At 39.4% G+C, this 18,616-nt stretch overlaps 2 protein-coding genes across 3 annotated transcripts; one reads left to right on the top strand and one right to left on the bottom strand.

The window, feature by feature from the left end:
* Positions 1–523: 523 nt before the first annotated feature.
* ppih (peptidylprolyl isomerase H (cyclophilin H)) lies at positions 524–18,140 on the bottom strand. Its single transcript, XM_056772732.1, has 9 exons — positions 17,946–18,140; positions 13,573–13,637; positions 13,411–13,434; positions 11,165–11,209; positions 1,963–2,005; positions 1,330–1,422; positions 1,102–1,189; positions 981–1,021; positions 524–875 (listed from the first exon to the last, which is right to left on the bottom strand). The coding sequence occupies exons 1-9, from the start codon at positions 18,009–18,011 to the stop codon at positions 807–809; spliced, it is 534 nt and encodes a 177-aa protein (XP_056628710.1). The 5' UTR covers positions 18,012–18,140; the 3' UTR covers positions 524–806.
* Positions 11,200–17,237, top strand: si:dkeyp-100a1.6 (probable G-protein coupled receptor 160). 2 transcript variants are annotated; one of them, XM_056772729.1, is made up of 2 exons: positions 11,200–11,338; positions 15,731–17,237. In XM_056772729.1, the coding sequence occupies exons 1-2, from the start codon at positions 11,243–11,245 to the stop codon at positions 16,751–16,753; spliced, it is 1,119 nt and encodes a 372-aa protein (XP_056628707.1). In that variant the 5' UTR covers positions 11,200–11,242; the 3' UTR covers positions 16,754–17,237. The 2 variants fall into 2 exon arrangements, with proteins under 2 accessions (XP_056628707.1, XP_056628706.1); XM_056772728.1 differs by lacking the exon at positions 11,200–11,338 and adding an exon at positions 14,432–14,559.
* Positions 18,141–18,616: the final 476 nt, after the last annotated feature.

The following is an 18,616-nucleotide window of genomic DNA, read 5'->3' as shown; positions in this document are numbered from 1 at the left end:
CAGTATCTGAATGAATTCACGGTGGTGTAACGCAGATATCATGTGTTTAAATTTCATCACATTGACTTTACTCACAGGTTATAAAAGGAAGCACTCAATGGTCGTGGATGAGACCGGCCATAACTACACACCCCCTTCCTTTTTGTCATGCAAATATGTTTGTGGCAGTGTTGAGGAGACTGGCTGAAGTGTGATTTTATTGTTAATGGTCCAACACAAAGACCGGCTTTAACATTGACCCCATACGCCTCCCACCGGGACCAAACTCTTCCTGCACTTCAGCTGAAAGACTGCTTTTGTGTCAATGGGCCAGAGTCCAGGAGCTGGGGGAAGGGCTTTCTGGGATACGAGGATGTGGCTCGGGGTAAAGGACCTATAAGAAGACAATAGGGCTTCGCTCTGTGAAATTTGCATCGAGTGGTGTGTCTTTAAAACACTCGTTCAGTATCATCAACCCAAAGCACTGGAGAACATTGAGCTCATTTTTAATGTCAGATCAACTCTGCAGGGACTCACACAGATGTGAAAGAATGAATGTTACAGTTTTATTAAAAAAGTGACATTTATTTTGGGTATCTTGGTCAGAAAACAGATCTAACTGTCAACAATTATGAGGGAATTCAAATTAAAGCATTGCCATACAAAATATAGAAAGAATACATGCTTCTGCCTTCGGTTAAATAGAATGTTCATCAGTTTGTCTTTAATCGGATGATTCCTTTTGCAAATCAATGCCAAATGGTTTGATTCCAGAAGATGATCAGTGACCCCCCCACACACACACACACACACCACAAGTTAAGCCATCACATTTCCCCACACTGTGAGATGACGATGGGCAGCTTGGGCTTGTTGTTGGGTCCTGTTGGTAAGTTCTGTGTAAGACATGTAAAAAAAGTGGTATGAGAATGATAAACAAACACAAATGAGTCTCAATTCAGACAAAAGTGCTGTGAAACTCATGTACGACGCTGACTCACCTCAATCTTTCTCATGACAAGCAAACCATCCACCACTTTTCCTACAAGAAGAGGTCCAAAACAAGTTATGAGATGTGACCAGTGATACAATCATAATCTATCCTGGATTGTTCCGACTCACCAAACACCACATGCTTCCCGTCCAGCCAGTCACACTTTGTGCAGGTGAGAAAAAACTGACAGCCATTTGTTCCCGGCCCACTGTTAGCCTGACGGATGCAACATCATGAAACATTACACACAAGCTGTATGGTTCTGCATTTCTTGCCACTCGAACGATACTGTTAAATGATTTTTTTGTGTGAATATAAAGAGTGTTTGGGACTCGCAGTGTGTATTGAAGCTTTACCATAGACAGAAGTCCTGGACTGGAGTGTTTCATTCGGAAGTTCTCATCTGCAAACGGTCCTCTGTAGATACTGCACAGACCTGTGCCGTCGCCCTGATCACACAAATACAACATTTAACCACACACACACTACTATCATATACATGAGACACATCACGTGTGAGCTGATAGGTCATGAGATGTTTGAAGCTGCAGTAAGACTATGACCACCAGAGGCAGTCTGCTGTCACTCAATGGTCTTTCCACAACTTTATTTTCAAATGACTATTTTTATTCTTAATAACTCGTTGATAAAACAAATAAATCATGCATGTTTGTCTGCTCATGTATATGATTCATGTTGTTGGGCCTTACACTGATGCTTAAGCAGGGAAACAGAACAAGTAAAAAAATAACGTCACATTTTCTTTGACATTTTAATACTTAAAATATGCAAACCTATTTCATCTAAACTTATTTTAGAGTTGTATTAACTCAATTCACTCCCCACATGATTTGAAATGATTATTAACTATGGACAGTTTAAAGTGTTACACACATATGTTGTGACGGCCAGATTGATGTCATGACCGTCGGCTCTGTTTCTATCACACCTGAAAGATCAAATCAACATCATCACAAATCAAAACTTACATTGACAAAATCTCCTCCCTGAATCATGAAGTCCTTGATGACCCTGCAAACAGAAACACACATCAAAGCAACGCAACATCACATGTGTCATGGCCAGGGTTGTTCTTTTGCTACAGAGGTTTGAAGTTTTGTAGCACGGGACAAACAGTTGAAGTATAAAAAGTGCAGTTCATCACATAAATACACATGTAAATGACAGGACATTCATTTCACATACAGATGGATAAATAAGGGCCATATCATTTTTTGTTTTCCCAAATTAGTTTTTTTCCATTTTAATTTCCGTCTGCTAGAAATTATGTGGACATATTTCAATACTACAACTCCACGTTTCCCATATCGCGCAGTTCAGAGCTCAAGATAAATGGACTCAATACATCTGGAAAACAAGTTTGAAGAGCAAAACCTAAATATAGACATTAGGGATTGGATTAATTGTGATATTTTTATTTTTGTCAATAAACAGACACACACACAACTGATTCAAATGTGTCTGAGATAGTATTAATCCCGTCATGTTGTCTGACCAATGACATCACTGTAAGTGTGCATTGTTTGTGCAGGTCATAATGTACAGTGAGGGACAAACGTCACACTGCTAGGAAATGCTAATTCAATAAGCCTCATGTAAACTGAAAAGTTAAAGACATGTTTGTCATTTCTGAAGGATCTGTGGGCATGTGGTACTAAATGAGGAAAGAAATGTGTTTTTGGCAGTAATTGTGAGAAGCGTGGCTCATGATGCTAGGGCAAGGGTTGGCAACCCGTGACTCTCGAGTGGCATGTGGCTCTTCTGCCTCCCTGCTGTCTTTATAAGACCTGTTTATGCCTGCTGTTAAGATGCGCTTTGGTCGATCGGATGAAAAGTGGACGAAGAGGCACATACCAGTTTACACCTTGAGTAACTTGAGTAATTAGAATATAAATAAATCATTGAGGCAAGCTTTGATTAAAGGTCTGATGAACTGTTTATTGTTTTATACTGTTATATGAAGTCTACTTATGACATTCGCATGTTTTTTTCATCCAAAAACATCAAAATCAATAAGGAATAGTCTATTTTCTACACATGTTTTTAGGCCAGCTCTACAAAGCTCGGTTTTAATGGGCGTGCCGCATTGAAGACTTTATAAGTAAACGCCCACTGCTTTGATTGGTTAACAGTTTGTGTAGTTGGAGGCTTCTGTGAATTTGGTTGGAGACGTTAGGTTACACTTTAGCACCATTCACAGTTTTATCTGAAGACCTCCTGTGATTTATAAATGACCTCCTCACATCAGTATTTCATGTGACGCATTTGCAAGGGATGATTTTACTCAAATTTATGGACTTATTTGCCGGATGTGATGGCAAGGCTTTGCGTACAGTTTGTTTAGCCTATAGGTGTATTGTGTTTAATGATATATGACCGTACCTGTCAGCATTTAAGACCAGTGATCCCGAACCAGACAAAAGACCACTGCGATCGCCAGTCTCAAATGTTACGAGAGTTTCCATGAGAAATAAACAAACGGGAGACTCCTGGTAACTTATGGATATCACCGCGAAATAATACCAAAACACTTCAAAACAGCCTCCATTATTAACAAACCGTGGATAAAACCTTGAAAAATTATATATGAGCCCACCAAATCACAGAGATGCCGATTCACTCGAGCTTAAGATCACAAACAACCTCTGCAAGTATTACAAATAACTAGAGGTCCTCAGGTAATACTGATCTTGTGTGAATAGTGCTCAGGGCACATCAAGAGATCTCTAACAAAGCAATAGTGACGCATAGTACAAACATGTTTTACTCACATAAGATTGCTGGACCATTCCTATCAGATCCAATATTCACGACACAGCACTGCTTTTAAATTCAGTGTCGACCTGTGCCACTGTGCAGTTTTTCTACCATTTCTGTGGAGGTGGTGTTCAACCATGTCATTACAGAACCTGTCGTTCACTGGGCCTGGTGTCAATAACAGATGTAACCTCAGTAGCAAGGGCGTTTTCAGTTCTGACACTTACATGATGTTCACGTGAATACGATTCGTTCAATATATAAAAAAACCTGGGGTTAAAATTGTGATTTTAAATCATGCCTCCTTTTAGCCATTTAACTACAGTACACACAGAGTACCGCGTTTACCCACAGACTGTGATTAGGGAGTAGGGCTGAAACGATTAGTCGACATTGTTGAAAATAAAAAATTGTCGACAAATATTCTTGTTGTCGAGTGGTCGTTTGATTACGTGACTTAATTTGAAGGACGTGCAATATCACAATTTGACCGCTACGGCACTGTAGCGCTAGAGTGTAATGCAGTCTTTCCCGTATGCTATCGCAGTAGAAGGACACGCAGCGAGAATTATGGCGGAGTACAAACGAATGTGAACAAGTAAAGTGTGGGAAAGCACCACCAAACTGAAAACAAAAAATGCGCTTGTGTGCAATGCAAGCAAGGCGGAACTTGCCTTTCACATCAGCACAACCTGCATGCTGAAGCATTTAATAAGGAAACATCCCGGAGAATGAGCAGAAGAGAGGCGAGTGTTCTCAATCTACAGCTAACTAACTAACTTAATGGTTAATCTTTTATGAGAGAATGCAATAATAATAGTAAAGATAATAACAACAATAATCATATAATTACATCAATGTTATTATTTGTTTTGCAAAGTATAAAGCTTTGATCGAGCTTAGGAGTCAAGGCTGTTTTGATTATTATAACACTATTAGGTATTACATGAGAGGAAAATGATTATAAGAGAGGGACGTTAAGTGATAGGAGTCTTATATCAATCGTGGCCTAATGGTTAGAGAGTCGGACTCGTGACCAGAAGGTTGCCGGTTCGATCCTCAGGGCCGGCGGGTAATGATTGCGGTGCCCTTGAACAAGGCACCTAACCCTACATGCTCCCCGGGCGCTGCAGTGATAGCTGCCCACTGCTCCGGGTGTGCGTGTGTTCACCACTTGCTGTGTGTGTGCTCACTAATCACTGGATGGGTCAAATGCAGAGGTCACATTTCGGGTATGGGTCACCATAACTGACAAATTGGTCACTTTCACTTTCATATCTTGACTTTATTTTTAAAATATTTTCTTTTGTTACTTTTTCATTAACTCTTTCGCCGACATTGATGATTTATCTCATTGTTTAAAAGGAAAATGGTTCCCCGCCAAAGACGAGTTATAACGGCAATCAGTGGTTATACTGTTATACAGCAGGTGGCGCTGTTACACACCTTTGGGAAAAAGTACAGAATCCCAGAACCTAGAACATATATGTTTTATCGGTTTTTAATGATTGTTCTGAGTGTAATCTGGGCGGAATCTTTGACAAAAAAATGTTAATTATCTCTGCTTTTTTTATCATAATGATGTATTTTTGAAGAAACCTACCCACATCTAAGGAGTGATAAAAAAAGATCAAATCAAGATTGAAGAATACGGTTACCTTTGTTTAAAAGCCGAGACTCTGATCTTTCATTGGACATATTGTTTGTCCATATATTCTTTACAGAAAATGTACTGTGAGCCATTAAAGTTGGGTGAAAATGTAAAAAACACTGGTGTAGGCTGACAACTTTTTTTTAAAGAGGCTGAGAGTTAAATGAAATGCTGTTTAATGCTTCGGTCAAGAGATTGTTTACATTAAAAAAAAGGTCTGTAATGTACCTGATTTATTTATTTTTATTTGTATTTAAAAGTCTGCAGTGAGTATTTACACTCTGGACATGTTATGTAAAAACAGATGACGCTGCAAAATAAATTACAGAAAGAGTCTGAGACAGTAGTGTGTGTGAGTAAGAATAGTGAGAGAACATTGTGCTTGGAACACTCCTTAACTTTAAACTCAACTTTTAGGACTCCAGCAGGAACAGGGCTTGATTTTTGTACAACACCTGCAAAGTTGATCCTATCTGACTAGCGCGCGTCACAGTACGTATTATGTGTAAAGGCTGAAAGCGGTCGTTTTGGCTGTTCAACACATGCGTGCCTAACAGTGCGACATATATAACTTTCTGTATTTACCAGTGTAAGTTAGCACACAAGCGATACAGTTTGACAGGTGCATTAAACTGAGCTGCTTGTTTGTCATTGTGCTTGTTTCTGTGTGATGTTATGGCACATCGCTACTTGACTTAGTTTTAGTCTATTTCACGAGTGAAACTTGTTGTCCGGCTCAGCTGCATTGAGTCCATATAACTAGATGCAGACTTGTAGACACCAAATCCTGTCATTTAAACATGCCATCTGACTGTTCTGCGTGTCTGAGTGAATGACTGCGTGCTACACGCGTGATTCTCATGGATTTGTTCGCGTCTGCGCTATATGAACTTCATCTCCTTTCTGAAATTTGATTTTGTAGGAGATGGGCCAAAATGGCTCTTTTTGTCGCAAAGGTTGCCGACCCCTGTGCTAGGTGGACTGTCACTTTCATCACTTCTACAGCACTGGAATTTTGATTTCTATAGCCATTTTCATACAGAGATCCTGGATCATTACATTTTGTTCATTCGCACTGCAGTGATTTTCTGGAATCTGAGCCTTCACACAGATCCTGTAAAGGCATGTGGCATAATATACTGCAATGTAACTGTCTTGGTTCTGCCACTTCTTGTCAGGTTTTTCCAGTCTTGGGCAGGATCATGACAGTATCATGTGTTTTGTGTGGAGAGACACATTATTGTCACTCACAACATGATGTGCCTTCTCTACGGTCTCGTCTATGTCACCGCCCGCCCTCTCGTTACCTCGTTAATTATCTTGCTTTGATTTCATGTCCCTCATCTGTTCCCTGGTTGATTTGGTTCCTTATTTAATGCCCTTGTGTTTTCTGTCTTGTGCGGTTTGTTTTGCCTAATATCCTGTCCCTGTCTAAGTATTGAGTCAAGTTTAGTCTTGTAACCTTGTCATTAGTATTGTTAGTCTAGTCGAGTCTGTGTTTTCTTCTCTGTCCAGTTTTTAGTTTAATACCTAGTGAGTTTGGCCCCTCCAGGGTATTGTTTTGTGTTTGTTTTATAAAAGCTCCCTTCTGCTAGCGTTTCCCCTGCCTGCGTTTGGGTTCTGTCCACATACCTGACTGTAAAGTTATGTGCATTTTTTGTGTCATGAAAATAGGGTTGATTACAGTGAAAGAAACTTCCTTGCGGTGTTTCTGGGGGCTAAATAGCGCAATTTGTTCTTATTAATGTCTTCCTTTCTTTATATTGGCGAATAGGCCTAAATAATGTCAATTTTTTTTGGCAAGTATTCTGTAGCATATATTGTAGCCTTTTACAAATGACAAAGACGTCAATTTTAAAACAAACTTTTTTATTTATATTTTTAATTTGTAACTGCAGCACAACGATGAGGCACAAGAACACAAGGTAGGCTAATAGCCCAACGGGATTAAGCTAAATATAAAGTGTTATTTGAAAACAAATAAAAGCAAATTGTTCTGGCTTGTTCAAGGCAAAGTTACACGGCCTAAATGAAAAAATATTACGGAATGCTGCGAGGTTCAAATTATCCAGTGTTTTGCAACAGAGTGTAATGCAATACAAACGGCACGGTATAATACGTTTTCACTAATATGATCTACAAAAATATTAGTTTAAAAATAACCTTATCTTTTTAAAACATAGTTTGAGAAAAGTTTTTTAGTATTTACATTTAAATTTACTCATTTGGCAGACGCTTTTATCCAAAGCGACTTACAAGTAGGGTTCTCTCTGGTTTATTTCGCATTTCGAAGTTTCACATCAGAAACGAGTGATGGAAACGGCAAATTTTGAATTAAAAACCCTTAATTCGCCAAAAAAGTTTTTACACTCACTTAAGGTTTTTTTATTATTTGGAAAAAGAGTTCAGGCGAAAAACTGGAGATGGAAACTCATTTGCCGAACAAATTCCTCCAAAAAGTCACGTAGGGTGAATTAGGCTCATGCGGGACACCTAAACTCTTTATTTGATTTACTTTGTTTATTTCCTGTTCTATTATATTTTACTCAACAGGACTTTTAAGCACGGATTTAATGGGACTGAAATCACATGACTTCATGAGTTGATTGCACAGAAAGGGGCGGGGCACCATTGAACTGCATGACTAAGGGCAGTGACAAAGGATTCTGAATGAATTAATGTTAAGGAGATAAATCTGTGTTCCTTTTGCTGTCAAATTATGTTTGTGATGTATTCTAGCACCAAAATATCTATTATAGTTTTGAAAATTAAAGCGTTTCAAACATCTTGTGTTGTCCCACATTGTCAAATGTAATTGAGAATGTGGGACAGTAGGTTTTGTGTAATCTGGGACAGTCTTCAAATGAGGGAAATGTGCATTTAGGGACTTTATAAATCCAATGACTAGGGCTAATATATGACTTTATGAGAAATGGGTGTTAATGTGGACTACGTGAGGTTATAACATTAGATAGATGATGATGGGTCTCTCTCACCTGCAATGAGTATTTTATTCCCAGAGTAGGCCCATTTTAACGGAGAATTTGAATAACTGAATGAATAATCTGTTAATCAAATTGTTACTTAGTGTTGCTGAAATTTTTGTTGATTTTTTTATTGTAAATACAATGTTAAACAAATATTAAACAATTTTAATAGAGTTTTTAATGAATGAACGCAGTAGATTGTTTATCCTGTGTCAAGATAGAAATATTGGAATATGCATTTTCTTTTTGAGATTTCTGTTCTTGTCAATTTTCATATTTTTTAGGCCATATACATATGTCCCAGATTATCAAATTTAGGCAGAATTATTGTTTTGGCATAAAAACAAATCTCCTATGAGTATAGTATCTACATTCAATGTTCTGGTGTGGTTAGAAAACATCTTCAGGATTTCAGAAAAGTCTACTGTGTTATCGAAATAAACCGCAGGAGACAAAATTGCAAAAAATGTCCCAGATTAACCGAATTCACCCTAACTGCACTATGAGACAGAGTAACCTGACTAACCAGAGTACAGATGATGTTACACTGCATCAGAAATGTTGTTATGATCCTTCTTAACTGCCTGAGCAAGTGTTTCTGTAATTGTCTCTTAGAACTGTCACGATGTGTTTCCTAAACAGCATTCATCCACAAAAGCACCAAATTTATTGCGTTTCACTTTTGACTGCTTCCACTAGTATTATTATATATGAAAATTATTATATTAAGTGGCTTCTCTTACTGGTATTTAGTGGCAGTTTATTAGGAAAGTGACAGCCGTGTAGTTGGATGGAAATGGTGCTTTTTCGCGAATGTTTTATGCGATATTCCAATTTTTCACAGAACCTCACAGCCTTCTCCGCAGCACGAGCACGGCAGGTGAACACATGTTCTAAAGGTTGGAAAGAGATCAAGTTTATTGAAGCGCTGTGTACTTTCGTGTTAATAGTTTTGATAAAAGTCATTTTAAATTTCAACTGCGTTTAGTAGCTGACAACGCTATTCTCGCATCTGACCATATGTTTGGTGTTAGGGTCGGTTGCATAAACTGCTTAGACAAATCTTACAAGTAAGTCATCCAATTCTTTTCTTCAAAACTTGTCATAACTTCTTTAAATCCGTCACATATAAAGGTAGATTGGTCTAATTAAAATGTAAAAAGTAAGACTGATTAGCCCTAATGCATTGCTAGTCAGTGAGACTAGTTAAGACAGTCTTAACCTAGCGGCTATGTTTATGCAACTGGCCCTAGTAGGACTCTTGCATTCATCCATGATTTAGCTAAAGTATAATAAAGTAAATAAAGTAAATAATAGGCCGACTTTCAGTTTTTGATTAATTAACAAACAAAGTTATTAGTTTAACTAGATTATTATTGTTTTCATAGGCAAACGATTTACGATCTATTATAGATGTGTATCATCGCTACACAGCTTTTATGGCATTGTTACTGCCTTGTGTTCACACATGGTGCTTTCCGGGACTGATCCCGTTAATGTTACTAGGTCCCCTTTCAGGAATCACTTTTCGTTTCAATCCAGGACGCCTCTGCATTCACACGGCACTCTGGCAATTGTGGGGTGATTTTCTGGGATCACCGGGCTGTGTGCATGTGGTTTATGTCAATGTTGCCAAAGGTTTGATCACTGCTAAACGTTTTTTAAATATACTTTTTATTACACAAATTTCGACCCTGTAGACACCTAACTGTCTCTAGGGAAGTGGGGGTCAGAGGACAGAACCAACGGATAGTTGCTTCCACTGTTGCTGAGAGAAGCAGCCACTGGCCCAAAGCGGAAACGGAAGTACACAATAAGGGCTGCCAAATGACCTCGCATTAAAATGGTGTTGTGTGTTGTAATGTTACGTCATACGGGGCCCGGGGCACTGAGCATGCATTAACAGTGTGGGTAGTCATGGTTAGAGAGTCGGACTCGTGACCAAAAGGTTGCCAGTTTGATTCGTCATGGACGTCTCTCTGATGATGGCAAGGAAAGGTAAGTATGCTGTGTATGTCTATAATCATCTATCCCCCAAACACAGAGGATGCCCACCCAGCCAAACCTCAGAGCTCCTTTCCTCTGTTCATATTCTTGACTGCTTTCCCCTGTCATGCATAAGGCGTGGAAATGTTCTATTGGCCAACTCATCTGTGCTGAAATAGTGGTATTATAACACCTAGTCCTGTTAAAGGCGGGGTGGCAGATTTCTCTTAGCCGTTGTTGATGTTCCAATCACAAAAACAGACACACCCCTACCACCATCTTTCGTTTCAGTCAGCGTTCAAGGTTGTTCTGGTTCTTGGCTCGACTTTGTCCGAACAGGCATAATTCGGAAATCGGGCACCCCTCTTTTATGCCAATCTAGAGTCTGTCATTGAAACGACTCTTCTGGTGTTTGTCAGGGCTTCTTCATGTAATATATGACAGCACTGACACCATGTTCACATGTTTAGACCAAAGAGAACAAAACCAGACTCAAACAATCATATTCTTGCAGCACGTTATGCATGTGTGGCTAAATGAAGACATTTGCATATTTCCTTGTGTCTTTTCCTGATTGTGACACAGGCTTCTTTAATACTTCTTTTACTTTCATTTGCATGTTCTCTGCATTAATGCACACTGTGTAAAGCACTGTAGAAATACAGGTGCATGCTGGCATAAAGCAAACACAGCCATGCCCAATGATATTGTGTAGATAAGGCCAGTGTACAGCCCGTTTTATTATCTGCCAGGACAGGTGAATACACGACACAGAGTAAAGTTTCTTACCGGTGAAACGGGCAGCCTTTATAACCCACGGGAACGCCGTCCTTCCTGCAGTGAGACATATGCAAATAAAACTATGGCATGAGGAAGAGACTGTATCAGGTACATACAGCATATATACATCTAGATCAACATCTCAGTGTTCCTGGAGCGGTACATCAGCGTTTTAACAAGACGGTAAGGCTTTTATTCTCATTCATCAAATGATTCGGTTAAATGCTCTTGAAGACATTTAGAATGAAAACATCTGCAGACGCATCAATGTAAATGTGTTCAAACAGCCTCGTGCAAGATCAGATCAGTTCTCTTCATGTTGTCATTTCTTGCATTGTGTGGTAAGGAGAGGAAAGTCTGTGGACGATTTCTCACCTTTAGTTCGGTTCATTTGGTCCGGATCAATTTAAAAAAAATGATACACTGGAGCATTTTTCAGCGGTGTTGGTTCCCTTTCACACCACACTGATTGCTTTGGTCCCAACCAGTTGAAATTAACCAAAATGCAGTCACATGACAACACGAGGAACTTGTACATCCTGCACTTGGATATACTGCTGGCGGAGTTTCTTTACCTTAACCCGGCACTGTTCCACAGATCTATTAAACCCACGTTCCATGAGTTGTTTGCTAAACCATGAAAATAAATTGCTGTTGGTGGGTTTTCGAAAGTTGGGATGTAATAGGAATGTGGACAAATGTTCAAATGTTCAATCTGCAATAACTATACAAAAATTACAAAATGCTATTTGAATATTTGTATTTTTCATAAGAATAAAAACTGTGTCACCACAGGGATAAGTTATTGCTACAGAAGACCTTAGAGCTGTCACGTCTTATTCAATGCTTCTTCAATTCATCTGTAATGATTTTATAATAGGAAGAAAATATTAAAAAATACTTTGTTCACTCAGATCGCAAGCTAGTTTAAATATTTTAAGTTTACACACCGGACGCCCGTATCGCGTGTTACGCTCGTCTCACAATTAAAATGTTTAAAAAGTGGTGAGACATAGAGTTTGTTAACATTACTTACATTAACTATAACAATACCAACATAATATTAGATGATTAACAATAATTAATTTATTACCATAACTGATTCGGAACGGTTGTTCTTGGTAAATTCATATTCCTTGGTTAAAAATAGTTTAAGTAATGCTAATTTCAACAACTTGATACATGAAAATGTACATTACACTGCAACTAATGTTAATGAATTTGGCCTTAGCATAAGACTGGCACCTTTTTCCAAACTTAAAGCCTGAATTTTCCTTTTAAGAAGTTTAAATAGGGTCGTCGCCTTCAAGTTACACCCTGTCAATAAATGCAAAAGTCAAGCAATAAACAGGGAAACAAGCATTACAATGGCTCCGTGTTTTTGCAGGGTAAATTTTAGGATCTGATCAGTAGGCATGGAGGTATCAAGCCCTTTACTTTATTTATTGTCAACATTATAAACAATAAAGCCAGATATTCTTGTCAGATGGGTTCTCTTGGATGTCAGCTTGTTAACCGGCTGAGGAACATTCACTAGAGTAAAATAGACCTTTATGCTTGTTTTTCTTATCAAGAACATCTAAAACAAAATAAACAAGAGAATCATATATCACAGACTGTCAGTATACATTGCGCTTTGTTTAGTATGTTTTCATATGTATTTTACCGTTCCGAACAGGTTTAAATGCAGTTTTAATGTATTTTTCTATTTTGTCCTTTTTTTTTTCAACATTAACATCTCAAATATTTGAATATGAAATTATTGAAAATTCCCCATCCCTAGGATGGAGTATGGTCCTCAGACATACTTATATTAGGCTCTGCACCTCCTCAAAACTCTGAGAGTTGCCATGCAGTGCAAACTGTCAACAAACACTTGTCCTCACTCCATAATGCACAGCGCAGCAGACTACCACAACCGGTTTAGTTCACAAAAGTGTAGTCAGTTAACGTTCTCACCACAAATGCACCGTTCCAGGATTCATTTGAAAGCGTACCGAGACCACCTTTTCAAGGAGGTCTCGGTACGCTTATTTGGTCCGAATGCGATTGTTGCGTTCACACCTGCCCAAACGAACCGCACCAAGAAGAAAAACAAACTCTAGTGCGATTCAAACGTACTAAATAAGTCAGGTGAGAAAGCACTCTTAGTCTCAATAAAACCTGGAGTAGTTCAATGATGATTTTATTCAAAGAACACATGAAGAAGTCATTTAATCATGTGTCATTAAAGATAACAAATCGACGTGACTTACTTGAACTCTCCAGTGCAGAACTGCCTGCAAGACACACAGAACCACATTCATCATGTAATACTCGTATCTTTAACGTCCATTTACTCTTAAGCTGTTACACAACAATGCAAAACTGTGAGAAGTGTACATGTTCACAAACTCATTCAACAGAAATCATCTTACCGGAAGTTTTCAGCAGTCTTGGGAACAATGTCAGCAAAAAGCTCGATCTTCATTCTGCCCACTTCCTGAAGAAACATTAAATGATACACGATCCATCAAAAGACAAACTCAAACTGTCATTATTGATGTAAATTCATGTTTATGTCGGGCACGTGCATCATCACGGGTTTGATTCTCAGGGAATAAAATGACTTCCAGATGCATATATACATGTAAAGAAACAAACAAACGTGAAGACAGAGACGTGAAGACACACATTTGTGTTTGTCGAATGAACGGAGCGTGCGATGGGCGAGTTGTCACTGCTTCACGTGACCGAGGGACCGTTCTTTAAAAGAGCTGTTTGTTCACACACGAGCGCTGGTACAATGACTGTATGATGATGATCACGTGAGATACCCGATTTTCACACGCTGAAGACGTGCTTCATCATCACAGGTATGATCTGTCTATGTGTCTTCACATGACCTAAAGATGTTTCGTGTGGACTACTCATTCGCACGGTCAGATATGAACGGGATTTTGTCTTTGTGTTGTATGAAGAACTGACATTTACACGGTAACTCGGGTGAAGGAGGATTCACAATCACATTAAACAAGAGAAAAACCTGCGACACATTCAGTCCTAAACAGGACCTGACAGAGAACATGAGGGATCAAATACACACGCCACCAATCAAAATAAAAACGAGGGACCAGTTTTAAGACCAGTCTTTAAAGAATGTTTTGTATAGATATGACAAAAGAGTTCATTTCAGTGACACAATATAGAACAGGCGATACGAGAAATACATCCTGATGATCATGTCCAGGCGTGGACTGGCCTTCCTCTTGTTGATTGGACAGAGACAGAAGAAGTGTAAAGAGGTGTGAATGAAAGAATGTGCTAGACTTGTTTTCTCACTCGACAGGATAAACACACACACACAGTGCCGTCTTCATTTTGATGGAGCTCTTCTTATATCAGCGCTTTCAAGATTTCACACGGTAGTAAATTATTTCATCACTTTTCAGAGACACACATAGACATGCTTTAAAAAAGCCTAAAGTATGAAAGCTTATGTTTGAGAAGTGTGTGTTTACATTGACTGATATACAAGTCACAGCATTATGTGATTGTATTACATCAGATCAACAGTAGCCAACCAACGGTTCTAGTGTACATGAAGCTTTATATGTTGATAACAGGTTTTTGAGAATGTTCAGTAGCACTTTCCTTGAAGCATGTATGTATAATGCATTATAAAGTAGTTTTAACGCATTCTAATGCGCCTTTTAAAGCATTGCATTGTCTTATAATGTACTAACTTTAATAACAATTATTTATAACACTTATCAATTCATTGTTACACTACACATTTAAATTGGTTATACTTCTTTACAACTACATATAAGGGATAACAACACACATTATGAAGAATTATAATGCATTCTACCCCTAAATAACCCTTTATAATGCATTATACATACATGCTTCAAGGAAAGTGTTACAGAATGTTTTATTGGATGGTACGGTTCAGTGACTCTTTAAAACACCAGCGGATACTTGTGTGGTAAACTGGTTGGTTGTTCTTTGAATAATAGAAGTGATCTGAAGAAGGTTCAGACATGTTTGGAGTAAAGATCTCAATATACTGGACAGACAGGCTGTGTTGCGTTCTTTGAAGGCTGAATTTTAAGACTGTTGTGTCACAGCAGCGCCACTGAATGATGTCTCGATTCAAAGGTTGATTTAATTGCATACCCAAAATGTGACCTTATTTCCGTGGGTTTTTAAAGATATAAGTAATAATATATAAAAGTATGTTATTCACAAAAACAATTGTTATTCAATTTCAGTGTTTTAATTTTATATGTGATGTTGTTTAATAACATTATTGATGCATTATTGTGTTTTAAAATTATAAGGTTGGTTAATTAGTGGTGCTTTGAAAAATACGTATTACACGGGTTCAATATAATCGCAACAAATTCATTATCCGAACATTTGTATGTCACGTCCATAACAGACGAACTGCCCAGAAATGAAGAGAAGTAATCATCCGATTAGCCTGGTCATAAATGATGATAAACGACAGCATCATGACTTTGCACAAGAAACATAAAACATACTAAAGTGTTTCAGGGGAATTCATCTGTGTGTGTTTTGTGTTTTCAGAGCGAGCACATGTTGATGATGATGATGGGCCTTCTCTCGTCTTCAGGTTTCACCGGGAACTCTTCTCATGATGAGACTCTTCAGTATCTCATCATTCTGGGCTCTAAAGTCACGCTCAACACACTGGTGTTGTTGTTCTGGACGAGCGGTTTACACAGATCGCTCCTGGGCATCTTCAGCATCTCTATGTACGTGGCTGATGTGATGCTGGCCAGCAGTGTCTTCTACGTGTGGCACTTCATAGAATCCACCTCCTCATCCATGTGCTTCATCCTGGCACACGCTTCCACCGTCTACGCCATTCTGCCTCTGCCCATCCTCGTCGCAGGGGCGCTGGACTACGCTACATACCCTGTCCCGGTGGCGGGGCGCAGCCGTCAGCGCAGGACTGTTGTTTACTGCATCACTGCTGCTCTTCTGTGGGCATCAGCGTGCATGTGCTCCTACCGCTACACTGACGCTCATCCTATAGAGATCCACAAAGACGTGAAGATCCTTGCGTGCCGTGTGCATGGAGCTACTGTTGTGTCTCACTTCTGCGCAGAGCTGTCTGTCGTGGTGGGCGTCGTCCTTCTGCTCCATCAGAAGAATCTGATTGGCTGGATCAGAAGAGCACATCAAATGTGGGATTGTGCGGTCCTTGAGAAAGGTCGACTCGCGTCTTATGGTCCACTCGTGGAAGGTGGAGATTCTCCGTCTCTGTTTGTGGGTCTAACTCTAGTTTTTGCCGTGACGTGGATGCCGTATCTCATCATTAGTGTGGCATTTGATCTGGTGGGTTTGGCTGTGCCAGCGTACGCCAGCATCAATCTCCTGTGGATGGCCTGTGCTAACAGCGCTTTGGCTGGCACGGCCATTTGGTGTCAGAGCGACAGGGCTGGACCTTTCTTAAACGTGCCAGATGATATCTGTCTGTGGGATGTTTACTGGCATTTGAGCAAAAGCTTTGAGTCTGTGAGCACAGTTCATCTGTCAGACGCAACACGCATGAACAAAACTACACCTGCTGTTTACAACATCTAACAGAACCGGTCCGGACTACAGTCTTCAGCTCTGTGACGATCCCACATCCCGTCAATATCAGTGTTGTGTAGACTGACAACACACCAGACAGTACACCCGCTCAGTCAATACCATCATGTGATTCAGGTGTGTTTGATGTGGACTGGAGGTCTCAGGTTAACTACTAAACAAATGTTTGATTCAGGTTTCATAAATGGCTTGTTTTATTAAACATAATGAGCATCTGCAATGAGAACGGTGCAGGCGTGACATGACGCTGTCTGTCATGTGCCTTCAGCTGCAGTGAACATCCGTGTGCCGCGTGTTAATGAAGAAGAGCAAGAGCGTCACAAAGAGAGAATTCACAGGAAAATAAATGACGAGGTTTGGTTTGTACATGTCCCTCGTTTTCTCTCACCCTCAGGTGTGTGTGTGTGTGTGTGTGTGTGTGTGCTCATCAAAACAACATGAATTCATGAATAAAAAGCGTCTGCTTCTGCCATGACTGTTATTCGGCTGTTCTTCTGACTGAATCTGAACTCTTTCACCCACTGAGGTGACTACAGCATCTCTTCAGACACACAAACACGGACCACTCAAGCAGAAAACACTTGAAATGTGTCGAAAAACTCTGATCTTGTTTCACACTCCTTAAGAGCAATAAAAGCTTAGAGATAAAACCTCTGACTCAGTTTTTCATATATTTATGCATGAAATCAAATGTCCTGCAGCACACAACTCACATGTGAAAGATCTGTCCGCTTTAGAGGAGGGGGGCTGTGGGTTAATAGTGAAATATAAAAAACGACACTTTCATCATTCCAGCACGTGACACGCTCAGAACTTAACACGCGTTCAGACAACAGAAAACACACAGTGTTCACACAGATGATTGTGTTTCACTCCTGAACACTGAGACACTCGCGAATCTTCGACACTTACAGCAGTTCTGGGACCAGTTTCATAAACGGAGCTCATTATAACAGCTAGTCTGACCCTCTAGCAATTAACGTTAGTTGTGCTCGACATTCAGTCGATTTGGATCAAATGTAGAGTTGTCCTTCTCAACGAGTCTTGAAATAACAAAACACGTGAGTAACTTGTAGGACTAGTTTAAGTAGTTGGAACAACGCATTCACTCACTGATGAGAGAGAGAGAGAGAGAGAGAGAGAGAGAGAGTTCGCTGATGTGCAGCGGTGTTTTTTCACTCACCTGTCCGCCGATGGTGACGTCAAAGAACACGATGGGATTGTTGGGGTTTGATGGCTGAACATTCATGACTCTTAAACTGTAAAAATATATATAAACTACTGACGTTTGCTCATAAACACACACGCACAAAACGTGAGAGCAGTTCAAACACACGCTCGCGTGACGTCACTACGGCAAAGCAAAGGGGACATACTACGGGTACAACTCAGGGCCATGACTCTTCAGTCAACCTGCATTCTGTTCATTTTGCATTCACGTCACTATAATTGAAACGTTCATTTGCAAAAAAAAGATAACTTCATTTTCATTAACCATGTTTTATTGTGTTATTTAACTGTTTAATTGTTACTTCATCAAAACCATCCGACTGCAGTTACATAACATTTTTGACATTTACACAACTGTTTTGCAATGAAATGTGCTCTTCATTTGATCAGATGTTTTAAGATGATGTTATTTCAATATCTGTATGGTGTCACCCTAATGTGTTTAAGGCAAAAGTGCAGCAACATTAAGGGGAGGGGGGTTCCCAGAAAGGGATTCAATTCAATCAGGACCAGCCCTTAGGTAGGCCAAAATTAGGACCTTTAAATCGTTTTAACAAACATGAATTACAAAGAAACATCACTTCTGTGTATTTGGACCGTGGTTCGAATCCGGTGAGTAATTGT

Source organism: Triplophysa dalaica, chromosome 18 (assembly GCF_015846415.1).
Source record: "Triplophysa dalaica isolate WHDGS20190420 chromosome 18, ASM1584641v1, whole genome shotgun sequence".
Taxonomy (NCBI): Eukaryota; Metazoa; Chordata; class Actinopteri; order Cypriniformes; family Nemacheilidae; genus Triplophysa; species Triplophysa dalaica.
This window is presented reverse-complemented; position numbering and strand designations above follow the sequence as displayed.

Coding starts and splice junctions, on each gene's coding strand:
- si:dkeyp-100a1.6 (XM_056772728.1), top strand. CDS start 14,446: ATGAAAGAATGTGCTAGACTTGTTTTCTCACTCGACAGGATAAACACA. Junction 14,560..15,730: donor CGCTTTCAAGATTTCACACG/GTAGTAAATTAT, acceptor TTGTGTTTTCAG/AGCGAGCACATGTTGATGAT.
- ppih (XM_056772732.1), bottom strand. CDS start 18,011: ATGAATGTTCAGCCATCAAACCCCAACAATCCCATCGTGTTCTTTGAC. Junction 13,638..17,945: donor ACGTCACCATCGGCGGACAG/GTGAGTGAAAAA, acceptor ATGTTTCTTCAG/GAAGTGGGCAGAATGAAGAT. Junction 1,190..1,329: donor GTCCAGGACTTCTGTCTATG/GTAAAGCTTCAA, acceptor TGCATCCGTCAG/GCTAACAGTGGGCCGGGAAC.